The following is an 18487-nucleotide window of genomic DNA, read 5'->3' as shown; positions in this document are numbered from 1 at the left end:
CTGAATAAATCCAGGAAGGATGGAATCTATCTGTTCTTTGTTAATGACAGCTGCAAGACAAAAGGGTCACCCTGGCCTCAGTGCTTGTCCAGCAATATGCGTGAAAACACAGAAATGTGCAAAATGCATAACATTTTGATTTCTGTTTTTGTCAGCAAATACCTATAGATATGAAGAAGTCACTGAATGATTTCACATATATCCCATAACTTACAGGTTCAAATAATAGCAGTATGGAGTATTAGGTGTTAACATACAAATAGTCTGACATTGTTTTTTACTTAAGCTGTAATTTTATCTTGCAAATAGCCAATCTCCCAGAGAAACAAAAGCAGCATCTCACATTCTTCAGATGATCTGGAGCTATAAAGAACTACGAAATGCCCTTCAGAAGGACGGGTGGAACAAGTCACACTTCCAGGTAAAGGTGCTGGATCTTAAATTAGTTCTGGAAAGGCCTAAGGGGAAGGTGTCCTTACTTAGGCTAATATTGCAGTCTGTAGATTTTAGTTTTCACTTCTGTTCTTCCAGGTGAGAGCACAATGGATTGTACCTTACTCAGTCACGCCATCCTGCATGAAGTTGCTGGCTGTGCTTTGCTGTGGTCTGTGGAACGTGGCTCTTTAGGTTTGGGGAGTTTGCCATCCTGTACAGGCCAAATGCCCCAATTTACTGGAGGAAGAATTAGCATGTCTTGTCTTAGTTGTGTCTCATTTGAAACATTCTGTACTGCAGCCTAGGGCAGCCACCTCTGCTTGACATGCAGCCTCCTCACCTTTTCTTGTGGAAGGGTTTTGTTCATTTTACAGAGCACCAGTGCTGCCATTGAGATAACAGGGAGGAAACATTTTCATCAAATCTATATGAAAATAAAAAATACTCCAGTTCCATATTATCAACAGAAGGGGGGCTTAGCAGCATTCTATAATCTCTCTTCCTGCTGTTGATTCATTTATTTTTATTGTTCAGTTTCCATGAGTAGAAATTTGGTATTTATGTGGTTTTTGTCTCGTAGTCTGTTTCTGCAGCTCCAAAGGGCTCCAAAGGTACTGCTGGCAGGTCTGGCTACGACGACAGCACTTTGCCTCTGGTGGATAAAAGTCAAGGTCAGTTCTGCTCTTTATCACTTCTCATATAGTGCTGTACTTGTTTTCTGGATTTGCCATGACTGTGTTACAGCACGAGGGGGTAAAAATGCACTATTCATGTGGTGATTTTTACCCCACAGTCTCAACCAGTCCTTATCACCTGGAGATGGATAGTATTTCTTCCCTTACAAAATGTACACTGCTGATACTGTTTTCTCAACTTGGATGCAGCATTATCAGTTAAATCTTCCTGGAAGTGGGGTTGACCTTACCCCTACTCTGTATTGGAGTCTTTCCCTTTTTTAAATAAATGTGCCCATTTTGGCACAGCCTCTTCCTCCACCATGCGGGGTTTTTTAATTGGAATTAGTTTATTCAAGCTCCAGCTAATCCTATCTCTGCTTTTTCATGAGGCACAGCCACACCAGCACCACTGTAGCACCAGCTTTGACTTCACCATGATGGCTGTGTCTCTGAGTCTGGCTCTGGTTGCTAAGAGCAGGGTTTGCCTGGTGCACTTTCTCTGGTTTAACTGCAGGTTATGGCAGAAACAACAACCCTGCACCGCCCTGCCTGTTTCCACCTTCCCTGTCTTTGATCAAACCTGGCACGTTATGCAGACGGAGGATGATTTGGATCACTTTGCTGATGTGACAAGAAACTTGTTTTCTTTTTGGATTAGTTTTCTGTTGGCTCGGCAGGCTGCTGGATTGGCTTGTGTGCCATGAGAAGCCGCACCCTTACTTACTTTCTTTTATTCTGGAGAGACCAAAGAGAAACCTGTTACTAGTTGTAGGTAGTCCAAAGCAGAACTGTGGTTTCTGTTCGAGAGAGAAAGTTCTATATTACAGGGCCAAAGCAGAAAATACATGGATTATGTGTGCTCTGTGGGGAATTTGATTCAGACTTCCCTTTCTGAATGGATAACAGTTGAATAGTTTGGGAATTTTTTTACAACAATCTCTGCGTTCATCCTTTATGGACCTCTCTGGTTCTGTGACTAATTCAAAACTACCAAGTTTTGGGAAAAGTAAATGTAACTCAAGTTGTTCCAATGCTTCTGTTTTCTAGATAATGAGAAGTCTGGGAGTCGTGATATGATACCTATGGATGAACTTGGCCCAGGTAAGTTCAGTCATAGATCAAACTCTGTCTGTTCCAATAGAGCACACTGTCGCTCACAGGAAAGTTCAACTATTTCTCTAGGAGATATTATTTCAGATGGATAAAGCTGACATTTAAAAACAGAGCATTACCTCACAAAAGATTGGTCGTCCTTTTTTTTTCTTTTTTTTCTTTGTATGCATGTAGAGTGTGCACACCAATTTCTTCACTACTTTATACATATACTGGAGATACAATGACCCAGCTTTCATTCTGCTCTTTGGCCCCTGAGGCAGCTGCATTCCCTGTTACAGATCTGGAAGTCTCTGGGATTCAGAAGGAAAAAAAAAAAAAGAGTGGAAAATTTACTTCAATGCATTGTGTTTAAATCTGTTCTGCCTTTGCTTTTGTAGGTAAAACCAAAAATAAGTTTGTATGTGTGATATTCATGGCTCTGCTTTCCATTTACCTGCATCTAAATGAGCCTGGTTTTTCCTGTAGAGTGAGAACCACCACTGACTGTCAGGGATGTGCTTTGAGACGGATAAGCTCTGTAGTGTTAAACTTCTAGAGGGTTTTTTTTTCCTTCACCAAGGTAGATAAAGTTGCTGTGTGGTCCCTTGAGAATTTGCTTTACTCCTTCCAGTTGATGTTATTTTTATTTAAATATACCTATATTAATGCCTCCAGATCAAACAGTTTGATATACTGCTATTAGTGATTGTAGCTAAATAAAATAGCACGTTAGAGCCAAGAAAAAGCCAAGCATGTTCAGAAAGTAAAATAACAGGTATCTATTACGTTTTATATTCTTGGAAAAATGAGATGCCACCTGCCATGAATCAACTGTCCGTATGTATTTTGCCTTAGGGAACACTGAAACATTTGTTCTCACAATGGAAGAAAATCTCTTCAGAGAGGATTGCCTGGCAGGAATAGCTGTGTGCTGGCAGGTGCTGCAGAATGGGCAGTGCTGATTGTTTATAGTCTCAGTATTAATTGCTGCCTTCTGCTCTCAGGAGTTACTGGTACAGCCCTGACTACAAAACGAAATGCAAATTTACAGCATGTGTAGAGAGCATGAGGCAGATTCTCTGGGCCGTGCTGTTCTCCAATTTTTTATCACCTTTAGAAGATGAAATCTCTCAAGTTTTCCTGATCCCAGCTCTTGAGTGCCTTTTCCTTCCAATATGACTATAACTTTGTGCTGTTTCAGAGGTCAGCTGAAAAGAGACTAACTTAATTTATCCCATTCACTATCCTTAATTCCAGGGAACTGGAATAACGTTTCATCTCTTCAGGCTCTTCCAATGCTGCATGTTTTTTATCTTATGGGTATACTAACATGAGAAGGCTGCTCTGGACTGTATTTTCTGGTTTTAACTTCATTATGGACTGTTGTGTTCTGGAGTTTTTGTTCTTTTTCCACTCTGGAATGAACTGGTAGATACATGGAGCAGAACACCAGCATACAGTCTCTGGGTTTGTGCTTCCAGTAAACAGTTCGGTTATATCCCCATATGCTCCACACCAGAGCCTCCAGAAAAGACCAAGAAATTTGGTTTGCCAAGAAAATGCATGATAGAGTACCAGAGAAAGTTTTCCTGCATCCCAGTTGTTTTTTTTCCAGAAAGTTGTATGCCCTGGTTTCAGTTGCTTATTTTTCCCTTGTCTTCTTTTTGTGACTTCACTTGCTCTAAGATCTTTCCGCTTTAAATTCACTTTATATTAATTTAGAGAATTCTTCCCTGTCTCCAGCTTTGTGTTTATTTCATTTAATTCAGATGCTTCCAAGTTGCATAGTTAACCTTTCTGCTATACTGCCTTGGTACTGAACTGTAATTGTCTTAAACATTGTTATAGTGGGCCAGTGCAGAATTCCATGGATTTCCATGCCACACAGGTTAGAGTTGCCCGTACATCAGCCACGTCCTTCCAGCCCAGTGTTCATCCCTTGCAGAGTACAGGACTGATGGTTCCAGAACATCCCCACCTGTCTGCCCCTCCTCTGTGGATTCTTCTCACCAGTTTTCAGGCTGTCCTGGTGCCTGGGCCTTTCCTGTTAACCCACATTGGCTCTTCTTCAACATCACAAAAAGAAAACTGCTGGTGCTGTCTCAGTTTGTTTGCTAATGATGTCGGGGTCATCCTTCTCAACAGAGGAAATCACTTTGCTATCAGTGTTTAGGGAGGCAGAAGGATGCACTCCCCATCAACTGGCAGTACTAGACCAGTCAGATCGCTGCTGTCTGGGACAGTGGAACAGCCTGGGTAGGGTGTGGGTGTGCTGGGAGATAGAGGAAAACCTCTATCACAGTTTACCATGGGATGCAGAGGTCTGTCAGGCATTCCCAGCTCCAGGCAGGCTGGAGAGCAGCAGTGCTCACTGTCACCCTGTGCCTGGGACCCTGACCCTCAGCTGTCTGCAGAGGCAGCAGAGCTGTGATCTCCAGTCTATGCCACATCCTCCAAAATTCTGTGTGTGCCTCAGTTAACCTGCAGTCACTCAGGAGCACCTGGGAGGTGAAATTGTTCAGACCAGAGACAGAGTTCAGATGCCACTGTCTTCCATGCCCATCTTCAGGCATGACTTTTCCTTTTTCCTCCTCTTCCTGCTCTTTGATGGGTCTAGAGGTTTGGTATTTTTAACTTGAGAGCTGTGTGAGGACACAGATGGACTGACACTGGCAGGCATTTATTTGGTCCTGTAATTTGTGGTGGCATAAAAATGTTGCTCTAGAGTGAGTGGGAGATAGAGAAGCAATAGAGATGACAATAAGCAGGAAGCTGAGAAAGAGAACAAGCCAAGGACGGGATATTCCTCTATTGACCAATGTAACTTTTGTCTATACAAGGGATTGTATTAAGTCAAAATGATGCACTCATACCTTGGAGCAGCAAGATATGTATAGATCTTCTTTATGCCACAGAAGCAATTAATTCTGGTTGCTTCTTAGAATGAATCTGAAACACGGGAGAAGCAGTATTTCTGACTTCGTTGCAGAGCCATCGTTCTCGGGGCAGTGAGGTGTTACTTCTCTGATGCAGCCTCCTTCAAGATATTTCTCATTTCATTTGATCAAATCATGAACTTCCTATCTCAGCTGCTGCTTATCTTGACAGGCATAGCACAGTGTGTGGGTTTTGGACACGTGAGCCACCAGTGCTGGTCTGTGTGCAGTCTAGGGGCCTGCAGGATGAAATACAAAATGTGTTGGAATTTAGATACAAAGAGCAAAGTTCTTGAGTGTTCTTTGTCGGCAGATTACTGCCAGTGCAAAAATCTTGCTGATGTGTCCTGTCTAAGCATGGGGGTTTTAATTTTTTAGTGGTATTAAAGATCTGGTTTTCTTTTTTATTTTTTATGATTACAGTCTTTGCTAATAACCTTGCTCCCTGGGAAATACCACAGCTGCCATCCTTCACTTAGTGGTTGTTGCTTTCTGGGGGTAGTTTAAAGGTTTCCTTTGTGTCTTGGCAATCCCTTTTAGAAATGTTTGTGGATCACCCATGATAATGGCACTAAAAAATGCCAAGTGATCTATTACATCCTTGTGAGTACAGTTACCATGAGATTGTAAAAAGCTACCACCCAGTTGCTGCAAGTTTGATTTTCTGTTTTTCCATCACTTAATACATACTCTTGTGAAGTATTTTGTCCTAAATAAATGATGAATCTGTAGATCAGGACACAGCCTGCTAGCAGTGTTCATGCCTGTCATTTGAAAGAGAATTACCAGTTGTGAGTTCCTCCACAAGTGCTGGCTGGGTAGCTGGGTGCAGCTGGTTTTCTTTTTTTTTTTTTGTTCAAAAGGAATAGCTAAGAATATCAGGCATCTTGATTGTCAACAAGTGTAAGTTAAGTGCTGTGTAGCAAATATTTCCATGCTTTATGATCTCTGAACTACATGTATAACTCCAGAATTCTTTAGTTATTTTTGGTCAGCGTGGTTAAATCATCTCCTACTGCCCTTGATGTCATAAATACATCCTGCCTCAGGTGCTTGTTTGCAGGTCTGTGTGCACTTGGGTTTGAGGTACGCAGAACACTGCAGCTCTTCTCAATCTGACCTGGCTGTGTGTGCAGTTGTCATGTGGGCAAACAGTGCCATGGGAACCCCACAAATACATCACTCACTTCTCCTTAATGGCCTGTTACAGGCAAGTAAAAAACCAAGAGAGGAGCATTTTGATAGTTGATGTAAAACTTTTTGTGGTATTCTAAAAACACAGTTTGTCAGGACAAAAAAAGCATTAATGATCCCTCAATTACATAGGAGAAAGCAAAAGCCTACAGGGAGCTATAAACTCGGGCGTCATTAACTCCAGGTTACAAAGCTGTCAAAGCAGAGCAGGCGAGGATCTATTTGTCACTGATAATGAGGGAAATTTGATGCATCACAAAAATAAATTAAGTTTTGCATTGTCTGACAATGATTCAAAGCAGAGGTTCTGAAGTAATTATAGCCATTTCTTTATAAAACCCTCTCACAGTTTTCCTTCCTTGTGTTCATCACGGTTTCATGCTCCTCCTTAGTTGTCAGGAGAAAAGGCACCAACAGGTGCTGCTTCGTAATGAAAGACAGCCCAAGCACAGCAGGGTTTGCACTGAGATTTCTTCCAACTCGACAGGCCCTCTTTGTCAGTGCTCTGATGGGGACTCTTCCAAATTATTGTCATGTCCTGCTAGTAGTCAGGCTCAGGAAAAGTGGGAACAGGCTGCAGAGCATTCAGAGAATGAACACAGCCAATTAATCAGGCTGCTAAGCAAGGAACACGGGATTTGGGCTGAATTTGGAGCTCATTAGCCACAGGGCATGAGATGACAACTTGCTGCTTTCCTTGGGCACACTAAAAAGTGCAGCAGGCTGGGATGAAAACAGTGCTGTTTGCTAATGAGTGCCAGCATCTGGCAGTGCTATAAAAAGAAGGCTTCTCTGTTTGTTTTTAGCTGGTAAAAATGAAATTTCAGAGCTGGAGCACGTGAGAAGCAGGCTGCCAGCATCTTTGGGTTGTGGTGGTTTGTTTTCCTTTTCCTTTGCTGAAGAATTCTGCTTACATCAGCTCTATTTCTGTTCTTGGTTGTACTTCATGCCTGACTGTCGTGTTCTTTCTCCTCAGATGGATATTCCACCATCGACCACCGGGACAAGGAGCGCAAGTACAAGACCAGTGATGACACAGGGGATGCCTCTGAGAAGGAACCTTTAAAAGTGAGCTCCCTCTTACTGCTGAGTGCTAGTTAGTGCCTTGGGAAGAGAGGAATCGAGTGTCCTCAGTCAGAAACACAGGGTAGTTACTCACCAGGGGGCTGTAAAGGGCCTTTTCTTATTTCACATAAAGGCATTATTTTGTAATTTAGCACTTGGCTAGCTAGAAATAAAAACAAAATGACGCTTTCCAGTGCAGGAGCGAATGCAGGTAGTTGCTGTACTCTTGTAAATGGATGAGGCTGTAAAAACAGAAAGTGTTTGTTCTGTCGCCCTTGTCCAGGCAGCATTCCCTGGCCCTGAGCTGTGTAACTGTGCTCAGACTTGGTTCTGACAAGTCTCTTCAGATTGTCATGCTGCTTTATTGTCTTCACCACGAGAAATAGGTGTGATCTTGTGTGTCCATGTCCAGCAGTGTGGTGAACAGTACTCATTTCTGCAACACTCGTTCACAGTCCTGACGGTGGACCACAGCCATGGGTCAGGGAGATGGAGAGGGAAGAAGAGACATGCACAATTATGTGTATGCCTTCTAAATACAAATTTAGACAACTTTATAATTAAAGATAATTCTTACTCCACAAGGCTTTTTGTATTGTGGGCTGTGTGCAAATGTGGCTCAGTAGGCTCTGTGTAATTTCTGTTGCATTGCTGTACCTTTTCAGTGACCTTTTAAAAAGTCTGTTAATGTTGTGGCCACCAGTTCTCCCTGGCCTAAAAACAAGCTTGGGTTTTCACCTGGGGGAGTAATTTTGAGAAGGAAAAGGAGAATTCATTGAAGTAAGAGTCAGTGGTAGGAGACACTATTGCTAGTGTGCAGAAGGCTGTCCTTAATAACCTTTAGCACACTGTTGATAATACCAGAAAATCCAGGTGATTCTTGTTGAGTGGAAACAGTTAAACTTCAGTCAGTTGAAAGGCAAACCCACCATCATCGAACAAGGGAAATAAAAAAATGTGATCTGGAGAAAAACACTTCCATAGATGGTGAACAAGGAAGATGTCCTGCTGCACCAGCCTGCCTGTTATAACTTGCCTAGTCAGGCATTTCCTGCTGTGTTCTGCCTTTCCATGAAGGTACACCCTGGAGAGTGGCTTCAATCTGCCTGGACTTCTTTTAAGCTGATTACTGAAGTCTTACAATGTGTCCCCTTCCTCCAATTGGCAAGAGATGCCCCTGCTTGAGCCAGTATCAATCAAATAAACTTTCTAATTCCCTCATCACAGTTCCAGTACATTTTGCAAGGATGCAGCAGGAATGGATGCAGTAAGTTATATAAGAATGTTGATCAATAGGAGCTTGGCAGAAAATGTCTTTTTGAGGAAAATAGGCTAACGTAGGAAAATTAACAAGTACTTGTTACTTTTGCCACTGAAAATACATTGAAGTGGTCCAATACAACCCTCGGAATCACATCAAGCAGCCCTAACTCCAGTGTATTACTGAAGTGAAGCACAACCAGAGTTCAGCAAGTGGCTGTTTTGCTTTTATGAGAGAGAGAGAAAAACCATTTCACCTCAACAGTGTGTGACCCACAGCCTGTGCTGCCTCTTGGTTCTGAATACCTGGGGGTAGCCTGAATCCAGGCTGTTCTACACAACAAAGGTGTGCACAGCCCTGCCCTGACCTGGGGCAGAGCTGAGCAGCTGCTGCTCTTCCTCCCTGTGCTGCCAAACACAAATGTGGCTGTGGGAGTTGTGGCTTGTGAGCCATATGAAAGCTCAGGGGAGGGTGGGAATCCAGGGGAGTGTGGCATTTTGGCTGTTGCAGATGCTTTTGTCAGTATTGTGCCTTTGCTGATCTTGTTTCTTTCTCTACCACTAATTTTCCCTTGTGCTACTTTAAGCTGACTTGTTTGGTGGTTTTGTTTGATTAATCCGCTCTGTTTTGCTTTAACTCCTCACCCTGTGCTGCAGAATGACACAAATAGGAAAAACATTAACAGGAGTAACAGGGCTTCGGTGAATCTGGTGGATGCCCGTGACATTAAACCCCAGCCTGTTGACTCCTGGGTCTAATTTGCATGCATGGTAGGTCCTTTTAATGGTAATTGGGGCTAGTGAATAACTTTCTCTTGTGCATGATCTGTATAGCTGTGGAATCTCTTCAAATCTAACTGCTAACTTACAGATATATGAAAATGCATTTGGAAAAAAAAAGGTGGTGTTTATATTATTCAGTGTATCTTTAATGAAATACAATCAAACACCACTGTTTGATTAAAAAATAACCTGTCAAATAACCAGGCAGAAAGTTAATATTCTGAATGATTGCTTGTCAGCTGAAATGTGAAATATTTCTGCTGTTAGGCCATGGGAATGAATTTGAGTAGTGTGTTCCTGCTTCCAACCATTTTTCTCCCTCTATGCTCATTATAAGGATTAGCCTGAGACTTAAGAAAAAACATATCCTTGACTATTTTTGGATGTCCCCTGAGGTTCCCACGAATTACAGCAGGAAAGCTGCTGACTGTACACAAGTTACTTTGCAAGGAGAGATGATATTGGTTACACAATAAACAGTGACCCACAGCTCCCACTTCTCATTTTCTTTTTTTTTTTTTCATGTATCACTAAAGAAAGGTGCCTTTTTGTTGCGTTCTAGTTGTCTGCCTTTGCCACGTGCCAAGCTCCTCGGTAATGTCACTGGCCTTTCTTTGCTCCTGCCACTGCTCATCTGTGTCCTGCTGTCTTGCTCGAGTTACCCCAGTGATACCTTCTGGCACTCCGTCAGAGGATGCTATGTTTGGAACAGCAGGTGTTGTGCCCCTGGCTATGATTAAGGAAAATTTTAGTGACTGTCATGAAGGCACTGAGCAACTTTCCCATCAGAGTGGGCAACAGACTTTAAAGGCCCAAATTCCAAACCGTGAACCATCATCCACCCCCATAATTCTACACGGAAATCCCTTGCATTAGTGGGAGAGAAAACTCCTGGATGTTTTTGGGTGGTGGTGGTGGATATTTTTTCCCCCTCCTTCCTTTCAGTCTAGTAGAAATGCCAGGTGTTGGCAGATTGTTTCTGGGTTGGAAGCACCTGCCCAGAGGAGCCTTTCAGCATTGTGAGGTGCTGTCACAGAGCAGGTCCTGGCACCACTGGCCTCCCATGGCCGCTCAGCGCTGCATGATCAGCCGTGGTGGCTCAGGCACAGGGCTGGCATCAATGTGCATGTGGTGCCTGTTCACCTCCTGCACTCTGCTCCGAGCAGAGAAGCCCTACAGGTGGGGTCCTACCTTTGAAAAAGTAAGTCTATGCTTATTTTCTCCCAGACATACCCTTCAAGGAACCCATGTGTTGGCATAGGTTGGCACTTCTAGTCACTGTCCTACCATGAGGTAATGGAGATCACCAAGGCCATGTTACTGACTGGTATTAATCAGATTTGACTTTATTTTGCAGGGCTAAAGTCCAACCACATTTTTTTTAATTGAGGGGGAGAAACAAACATTGAATCGACACAGAGGATCTCATCAGTCACCACTGCCATTCAGACTGGGAGGGCTGCAGGTTCCAGGAGGGCGTGGGGAGCGAACCCACCCGAGTGCCATCGCCGAGCGGAGCACGATGCCTTACAGCGAGACACTCTGCTGCTTAACTCCCTGACATTCCCACCAGAAACAGCCACCGCCTCCCCCGCCCTCCCTCCACTCCTGCAAGAAGAAAAGCAAGAGAATCCAAGCTTCCATGTAGCTGGCTGCGTTCTTAGGTGACTCTTACGTGTGGATGGTGCCAAGCTGGAGAAGTGCAGGTCATGCGGCAGCTTCACAGCAAGAGAGGAACTGCGGGATATTTGAAATGATATCGTAGGTGTAGCCATGAGGAGAATAGCACTTTTCTGGTTTGGGGCTCATTGTTTTGGTTTTTGTTTTGGGGGATTTCTTTTGAACTGTGACTCTTAACGTTTTTGAAAGCTTTCTGAAAAATGTTTTAGGTTTTCTTTATTATTCCCACAGAAAGTGCAGGAATGTTGAGTGGGTTTATTGGATTTCAATGAAGGGAGAAAATGCAGAACAAAAACTATTAAACACTAGTTAAATGAACTGGAGAGTGGATGAAAAAATTGATGCAAGCTGTATAATCTGCTTTTAGAGTAAGCTATATCAATCACAGTGCTATATTATCATTATAATCTGGTGTACAATACTTCTGCCTTTTGAATTCTGTAACGTCTCTGGTTTTATTTCCACATATTGAAAAGCAGTTTATGGAAGGTTTCAGTGTCCCTGGTTCAGAAATCTATGCTGAGAAATGGAGTTGGCTGGCTTTTTATTTTCGTGTTCTCAAAGATTGCAGTAAGGAGCTTTTTCATGTTAAATGTATCGTTGCATTGATGATGATTAGCTACTTTTGCCATAGCTGTTAAGACATTGAAGGAAATAGGAGCTTTTTTGTAGGATGTCTTATTTTGAACACGCTATAAAATTTGAGATGGGTCTGTCACTTATATTTGATGGTAAATTTTTCAGTGTTGAATCCATGTTTGCTTTGGGCTATAGATTCTTATGAAAAATGCCACAAAGGGAACTGGTTTGGCATTTTAAAATCATTGTCATGGTTTCTGTGTTCCTTTGCTTCTGAGATGGAATATTTCATTTGGCATGAAAATCACCCATGTGCAGCGGCTCTCCTCCAGGATGCCAAGGCCCCCCTTCTGTAGGGGAATGTTTACCTCAAGAGAACATACTCTGCAAATGTGGTATCTGGAAATGCCAGGAACTAAATGACTTCAGATCACTGATTTTCTCCAGGCATTGGTCAAGAGAGGGCAGCAGATGAGAATAGGAAGCAAATGTCTCAGTAGCAGCATGAGAGGACTTTTGCTGATTTTACTTGGTTGCCACTGTTCTTTGATTGCCACATTTAGTTTTAAACAAGCTCCTAAAACGGTGTGACTGGAAAGCACATTTTTGAGTCTAGCAAACATCATTTGCAGTTTTCAGTGCCTGCCGTTCCTTTTGTAACTAAAAAGGGGAAGTATCCAACAATCTCACTGCCCCCAAAATATTACTGTTATAGTAACCGTTACATTTTTTATAAAAAAAAAATTAAAACTTAAAAAAAAAAAAGCAAGTACCAAGAGCTTTGTATCTTCTTGAGTATATTAAAAATTTGACATGAATACATATATATAAATAAAAAAGTCTATATATCTATATATATATATATTGTTGTGCAGAGAATAGGTTAACAAAACCATGTAAAGTAGTTTGCCGGAGAGGGAAGCATTTGTTGATTCAGGGAAAAAGACTGATGCCAGAAGCTGTCAGTGATTTGGATGATACGTGTGCTGCTTCGCACCCTCCCTTTTTGACCCTCATCTTCCACATACGTTGCAGTGTCACTTCTGGATCCTGGGGAAGGTGAAGTTGCTTGGAGCAAATCAACATAGCAAAGATTTGTTTTTTCACCTGCATGAGAGTCCTATTGGGCCAAAGATGCTCAGCGGATCAAGGGAAGCAAAGAGAGGCACCTGTGACTATCTGTGTCGGGGCAACGTCTCTCTGTGTAGACAAAAAGTGTGGCAATGAAACCAGGTACATCGTCTGACTGTATATTATATCAATGGTGCTCTTTTCATACTTGTTCTGCCAATACGCGGAGACCCTTTTAACCAAGCTACACAGAAGAGTTTTATATCACTTTTGGTTATGTACTTGGTGTATTCTTTTTGTATATGAAAGGATTTTTTTAAAAACGTTCAGTAATTAGCAATGGAACCTGCTTTGTAGCTGATTAGAACAGTGTTAAGAGAAGGGCCGTGCTGTCAGTCTGTCCCTGATCTACTTCAAACCATATATTTACCAAAGGAGTCTGAGCAAAAGTTCACTTAAAATAAAGACCTGACTGTTGAAAGGCGTCTCTGCTAAGACTTTGTGGTTTAGTTATTGTGCAGATATTTCAAAGCCAGCAAGAAGTTAACAGAGAAAACCACAGGTAGGGGCAAATGAAGAGACTGGGGCCGATTATGGTCATGACTTCCAATCCTAGTTATTCCATGGCTCTTAGTGGGACACTACAGGGACACTCAGAGTCTGGGTTGAGTCTACTATGATCTCAGTCATTAGTGGGCTAAGACCACTAAGGATATTTGAGAAGCAGATTCAGACCCCATCTCACTTCTCCCAAAAGTCTTTTTGGTATTTACACTGCACCATGAACCATCCTTGCCAGGTTAGATGGCACTGGCTGCCCAGGTCATCATAGCAAACTGTTGTTTTCCTGGGGATGTTACAGCAGCCAGCAGAGTTGTGAGCTGACAACATGGTTTATTGCTGCAGAAAATCAGAAGATGCAATGTCAAGAAGTTGGATACCAAGTTGATGGGCCAAGGCTTCCCCTGGGAATCACACATCAAACCCCCACCTTTCCCATGCCGTACATTGACAACTAATTCCCAAGTATGTAGCAATAACCCATCCTCAACATTACTGTGGGGTTTTTTCTTTGCAACAAACTGTTGTTTGGATGGTGAGGAAAGAAAATGGATTGGGGGATGACTTGGATGTGAGACTATCACCTTGTATTATCAGCCCACCTGCTGAGGTCCAAAGCAGGGTACCTTGAACCAGGTCTGGTAATTTAATGTCCTTTTTGTTTATGGACAGAAGCTCACTGGTGGAATGTGTGCCCACCCCTGTCCTCACCTGTCCCCTTGTTGGCACAAGTGTGACTAGCTGTTTGAGCTGCTCTGGGATGTGGGTGGATGAAGCCGTAATTGTTGTATTTTGGCAGCAGGGACTGTATGTAAAGAAGGGAAAGCGGCAGTGTGTGTGACTAATGCTGCAGTAGGGTCTGGAGTCTCCTGCTAAAGGGCAGGCAGTGCTTTTTAGGGCTCAGGTATGTGACCTCCTCTTTTCCTGTTGGCTCCACTGTGAAAGCGGAGGGAATCTGCCTGCAAGGGGCTGGGGTAGAAGAGATTTCTACCTGCGGAAATTATAGTGGGAGGGATGGTTGTGGAAGGAAGTGATGGTGTTGCAAGACTCCTCCTAAAGAGGAGAAGGAAATTTGACGGCCCAGTCAGGGCAGAGATAACATGGGAGAGGGAGACTTCTGACAGCATGTGATTACTGCAGAACTTTCTTCCCAGGAAGGTGGTTTGCACATCTCTCAAGCATTTTCACTGAGCTGTGCAAGTTGAAAAAAACATTTGTGCCAACTACCCTGGAGAAGCATCAAGTTTAGCTGTTGAGTGTGTGAGCAGTTGTGCTTTATGGCTTCCCAGGTCAGTCACTGTCTGCAGAATCCGAGGAGGAGAGCAAAAAGGCAAGGTTTTAGGACATTTTGGTTCTGTTGTGGATGTAAGTAGCAGTATAGCCATAAATGCAACTCATGATGTGTTGTCAACTTGAAATGCTCCCTAGGGAACAGCTTGGGCAGCCATAGGTCCCGATCTTCAGTGTCTTCTGGCGTTAACTGCTGCCTATCCCAGATCTCCTCTCACATGCTCAGACCTTCCGGTTCTGAATGCACTTCTACCAGGGAAGCAAATCTGCTCTCTGTTGCCAAGATGTCCCAAAAGGGACTGACCTGGGTACTAGGAACTGAGTTGCTGTCACTGACACATGAAGAAAGCCAGGGGTGGCATGTCTGTTACAGCAGTGTCATACGTTTGTGCCAGCTCTGAGGAGCAGTTTCAGTAATGCTTCCCAGCAGGAAAGCCTTGTGCTCGGCAAAGCAGTTTTCACTCCTAGAGCAGTTCCATGAGACTGAAGGTGGTGAGTTACCTTCTGTTACCTGCCTTAAGGTTGAGCATAGGCTCAGCTACCTGTGAGAGAGATGCACATGTCAAACCCTCAAGTAAGCAAAGCTTCAGAAGCCAAATGGGCACATTAGTGTGGTTATAGCTTCATCTGCTGAGCGACTGCTGGCTCAGTGAAACCTACAGTGTGCCAATACCTTCAGCCAGCAGGTTTGTGCTGTTGGGGTGGAGTTTTTGAAGGTGTTTATATAGAGACATAGTTTCTTGCAAAATTACTTTGTTATGATGCCCCTAAAATCTGGTGTTAACTTATCTTTGACAGAGAAATTCTCTGATTTACTGGTACAGTAACTAATCTAGTGCATTTAAGGGGAAGATACTATGAGCCTTTGTTTCCTGTCTTGACATCAGGGTAGGATGATCTGAAGTCCAAGGCGAGGAGGAAAATCGTGCAGATACTACAAGGCCTGCCAATCTGGTTCTTACTGTTCAGAAAAAACAAAATAACTAGACTAAGAAGCTTACTGGTAATTAGTAGCTAATGTGTTTGTAACTTCATGTGCCTTAAAATTTTCATGGTAGGAGAACTTAAAAAAAAAATCAACAATGTGTTTTCTGTAATACTGCTCAACATTCTCTCTGTAGTTTAGACTGGTGGGATTTTGCATTGTATTTACACTGTACTATAAACTGAAACACTTAGAATGGTTTGATTTTACAAGTATGGAGAGGAAAAAAAAGGTGGATTATGCTTTTCATAGAACAAATGTTACCATGACAGAATGTATTATTATTATTATGATAGGATCTTTCCATAATGCAGACAAGTAGAATGCTTGTTAGAAACCAGGTATGTAGGATAACAATTTGGTGTGTTTTCAATAAACCATGCCTGGAAAGAATACATGTGCCATTGGTTATCTTTTTGTTATATCAGGTATCTCAAATATTCTTTGGCTTTTGCAGCAGCAGTTTTGTGTGGCAAGGGATTATTCAACCCTAGCTCAGGTCAATGCTCTGTGTTAGCAAAAGGTCAGTGGTAATGAGGGGCAATTGAAATATCCTATAAACAAGTAAAGCTGAGCATTTTTGACTCATTACCTGACCCTGGACTGTAGATCATGGGGTTTTTTTTCTTTTTTCATATACAAGCATATTTCTGTGGGAAAGACATCTGCACCACTGTTCAAGGGCCAGCATGTTTGTGAGCACAGAACTTGCTGATAGCTTTTCCATTTGGGAAGTTATTAACCTTTCCCAATCAAGTCATAAAATCCATGTAACTTTACAAAGATTGCACATTTCTGAAATGTGTGCAAGAAAAACTAATTGTAGCAATGTATGAGGTTTGGTTGACATGAGAAATTGTTACTTTGAGGATGTGCCAAATAATTTACATTCGGTACTGTGGAATGAAAGAAAATTCTGATACTGAAGAATCACCCATTTATTTAAGGTAACAGCCAGTTATTAACAGACTCATTCTCTTGAGGACTGCCTCATCTGTGTTGGTGAGATCAATGACTGGCACACCTGAACACACCATATCCACCGCCATGCTTTCGTGAAACCTGACAAAACGTGACAGAATGTTCTGCAAGGTCTTAGAGAAAGAATGGAGGTCAGGTTTTCTGTGAGTGAAGCATTGATGAATCATTGCCAGTAACAGAGTTTGCCATATGTGAATTTCTGATTGTACCATTCACGGCACTATAAGGTTCATTTACATGCAGATGTTTGCAAACAGCACTTGGAAGGTCATCTCCAGCTTACCTTCCCTCCTTATTTCAGATGTCCTAAATGCATCCCCAGGTGTTTTGTAAAATCATCTCTGGATCTGTTCTTGCAGCTGGAAGATACAGTTTCACAAGTGCTGTGATAACATGTGAGCTTCTGGGCTTAGCATCCTGCACCTTGGTGTCATCATTCTCCCACTGCAGGGAGGAATCTGATTTTCCCTTTGTGGGTGCACTAATGTGGTAATGAATGGCAGATACTGTAGGTAAGGTACCGAGCTAAAACAAATACGTTGTTTTTACAACTGACCTTTTACAGCTGTCAAAATGATTTTATTTTCAGCTTGTCACAGGTTGGGCAAATGGAAGTGGTGAGTCCTGCAGGTGAAAGGTTAACCTAGTAACAATGGGCAAGAAATATCACAGCCCTCATCTGTTTCAGGTTTCAGCAGTGTCTTGGGGTAATATTCTGTCCTCAAGGGTCTCTTCCCCAGTGTCTTATTTTGAAGGTCTCTGAAGCACAGCAGTGGCAGGATCTTGTTCTGGTACGAGCTGATGGGGGATTTTTTAAAGCGGGAAGGTGCTTTACAACGTGGTCATTAACTGAGCTGTAGAGACAGAGGCAAAGACTGAAACTCTGGTACTATGTTCAGTGTGTGTGTGCACAGCAATCATAGCTGCTATTTTTAAGGTACCTTATAACTGATTCCTGATTGACTGCTCAGCCAAGTAAGGACACATCACTGCCCTGCTGGTGTCACCTTGGGTGGGAGAGTTGGGATCTCAGTGGTCTCTCCCTTCTTATTGCTCTTGTAGGGGTTTCTGTAGGTTCCCTTCACTGCATTTAGTGTTTGACTCATTGCTCAGAATTCTCCAGTGAGCTGCTTTTCACTTCCTCATGCCAGTGGAGGAGGAAGTGGCTCCAACATGCAGTGCCTGTTCTGTAGTCAGACAAGTAAATTTTGATGGAAGGATTGCTTCCATGGATGCTGTTACGCAAAAGGCAGTAGTGCTAGGTTTGACTTCCTCTTAAATCCTTCTTCTTTCTTCTACACTGAATTGGTTCAATATTTTGAAAGACAGTATCATGTCCCTTTGAGGTAACAAAGGGGCTCTGGCAGAAACCAGACCTCACTTCCATGTATTCCCTGAATCAGTGAGACAACCTAGACAGTAGCTTTCTTCTGGGGAATAGATGTAAATTAGCAGTAGTCAGTAAGATCATCCATTTCTGACGTGAGCTGTGAGAATTTGCAGAAAGCTGTGTGGTGTTTTAGGGGAGTTCTTCCCCTTGGGAGCTTTCTGTCAGTGGTACATTCTCACGGGCACTCCTTAAACACGTGCTCCACATGCACCATTCCATACCCAGTTTGTGCAAGAATAGGTTGTGTTTTCTAACTAATAGGCTGATGTTGCAGTAACAGTAAGTTTTTAGAATATGTTTTAATTAGAAGATCCACTGTCTGCCCTTTGCTTCTCCCAGAATGCAAAGCGTGACTTTATTTTGAAAAGTGCCTTTTCTCCCTGGGAGATTTCACATTTATGTGTCAGTGACTCCAGATCATATTTGCTCAACTGACCAAAAGCCTTTTTTCTAATTGTCAGTCATGCAAACTGAGTCAGGCTTTTTTCTTTTCATCCCTTGCCAC

At 42.7% G+C, this 18487-nt stretch overlaps 2 protein-coding genes across 17 annotated transcripts in view; one reads left to right on the top strand and one right to left on the bottom strand.

Annotated features, from left to right (window-relative positions):
• ARVCF (ARVCF delta catenin family member) overlaps window positions 1-16004 on the top strand; it is a 258446-nt gene extending 242442 nt beyond the window's left edge. For 14 of the 15 annotated variants that reach the window (XM_048322525.1, XM_048322527.1, XM_048322522.1 and 11 more), the window contains 6 exons: window positions 310-421; window positions 1016-1106; window positions 2160-2213; window positions 7314-7405; window positions 9320-9433; window positions 10803-16004. In XM_048322525.1, the coding sequence (XP_048178482.1) occupies window positions 310-421; window positions 1016-1106; window positions 2160-2213; window positions 7314-7405; window positions 9320-9421 (451 nt within the window). In that variant the 3' untranslated portion in view covers window positions 9422-9433; window positions 10803-16004. The remainder of the gene's footprint in view (window positions 1-309; window positions 422-1015; window positions 1107-2159; window positions 2214-7313; window positions 7406-9319; window positions 9434-10802) is intronic. The other variant, XM_048322531.1, reaches the window with a different exon arrangement.
• The window catches only part of COMT (catechol-O-methyltransferase), a 37721-nt gene continuing 24511 nt past the window's right edge, over window positions 5278-18487 (bottom strand). Inside the window, exon 6 of one of the 2 annotated variants that reach the window (XM_048322542.1) lies at window positions 5278-5382. In XM_048322542.1, coding sequence (XP_048178499.1) covers window positions 5293-5382 — 90 coding nt within the window. In that variant the 3' untranslated portion in view covers window positions 5278-5292. Of the gene's footprint in view, window positions 5383-16531; window positions 17447-18487 lie in introns of those variants that run through there. The other variant, XM_048322550.1, reaches the window with a different exon arrangement.

Source organism: Corvus hawaiiensis, chromosome 18 (genome assembly GCF_020740725.1).
Source record: "Corvus hawaiiensis isolate bCorHaw1 chromosome 18, bCorHaw1.pri.cur, whole genome shotgun sequence".
Taxonomy (NCBI): Eukaryota; Metazoa; Chordata; class Aves; order Passeriformes; family Corvidae; genus Corvus; species Corvus hawaiiensis.
The sequence above is the reverse complement of the archived record's forward strand: the minus strand, read 5'-3'. Positions and strand labels throughout refer to the sequence as shown.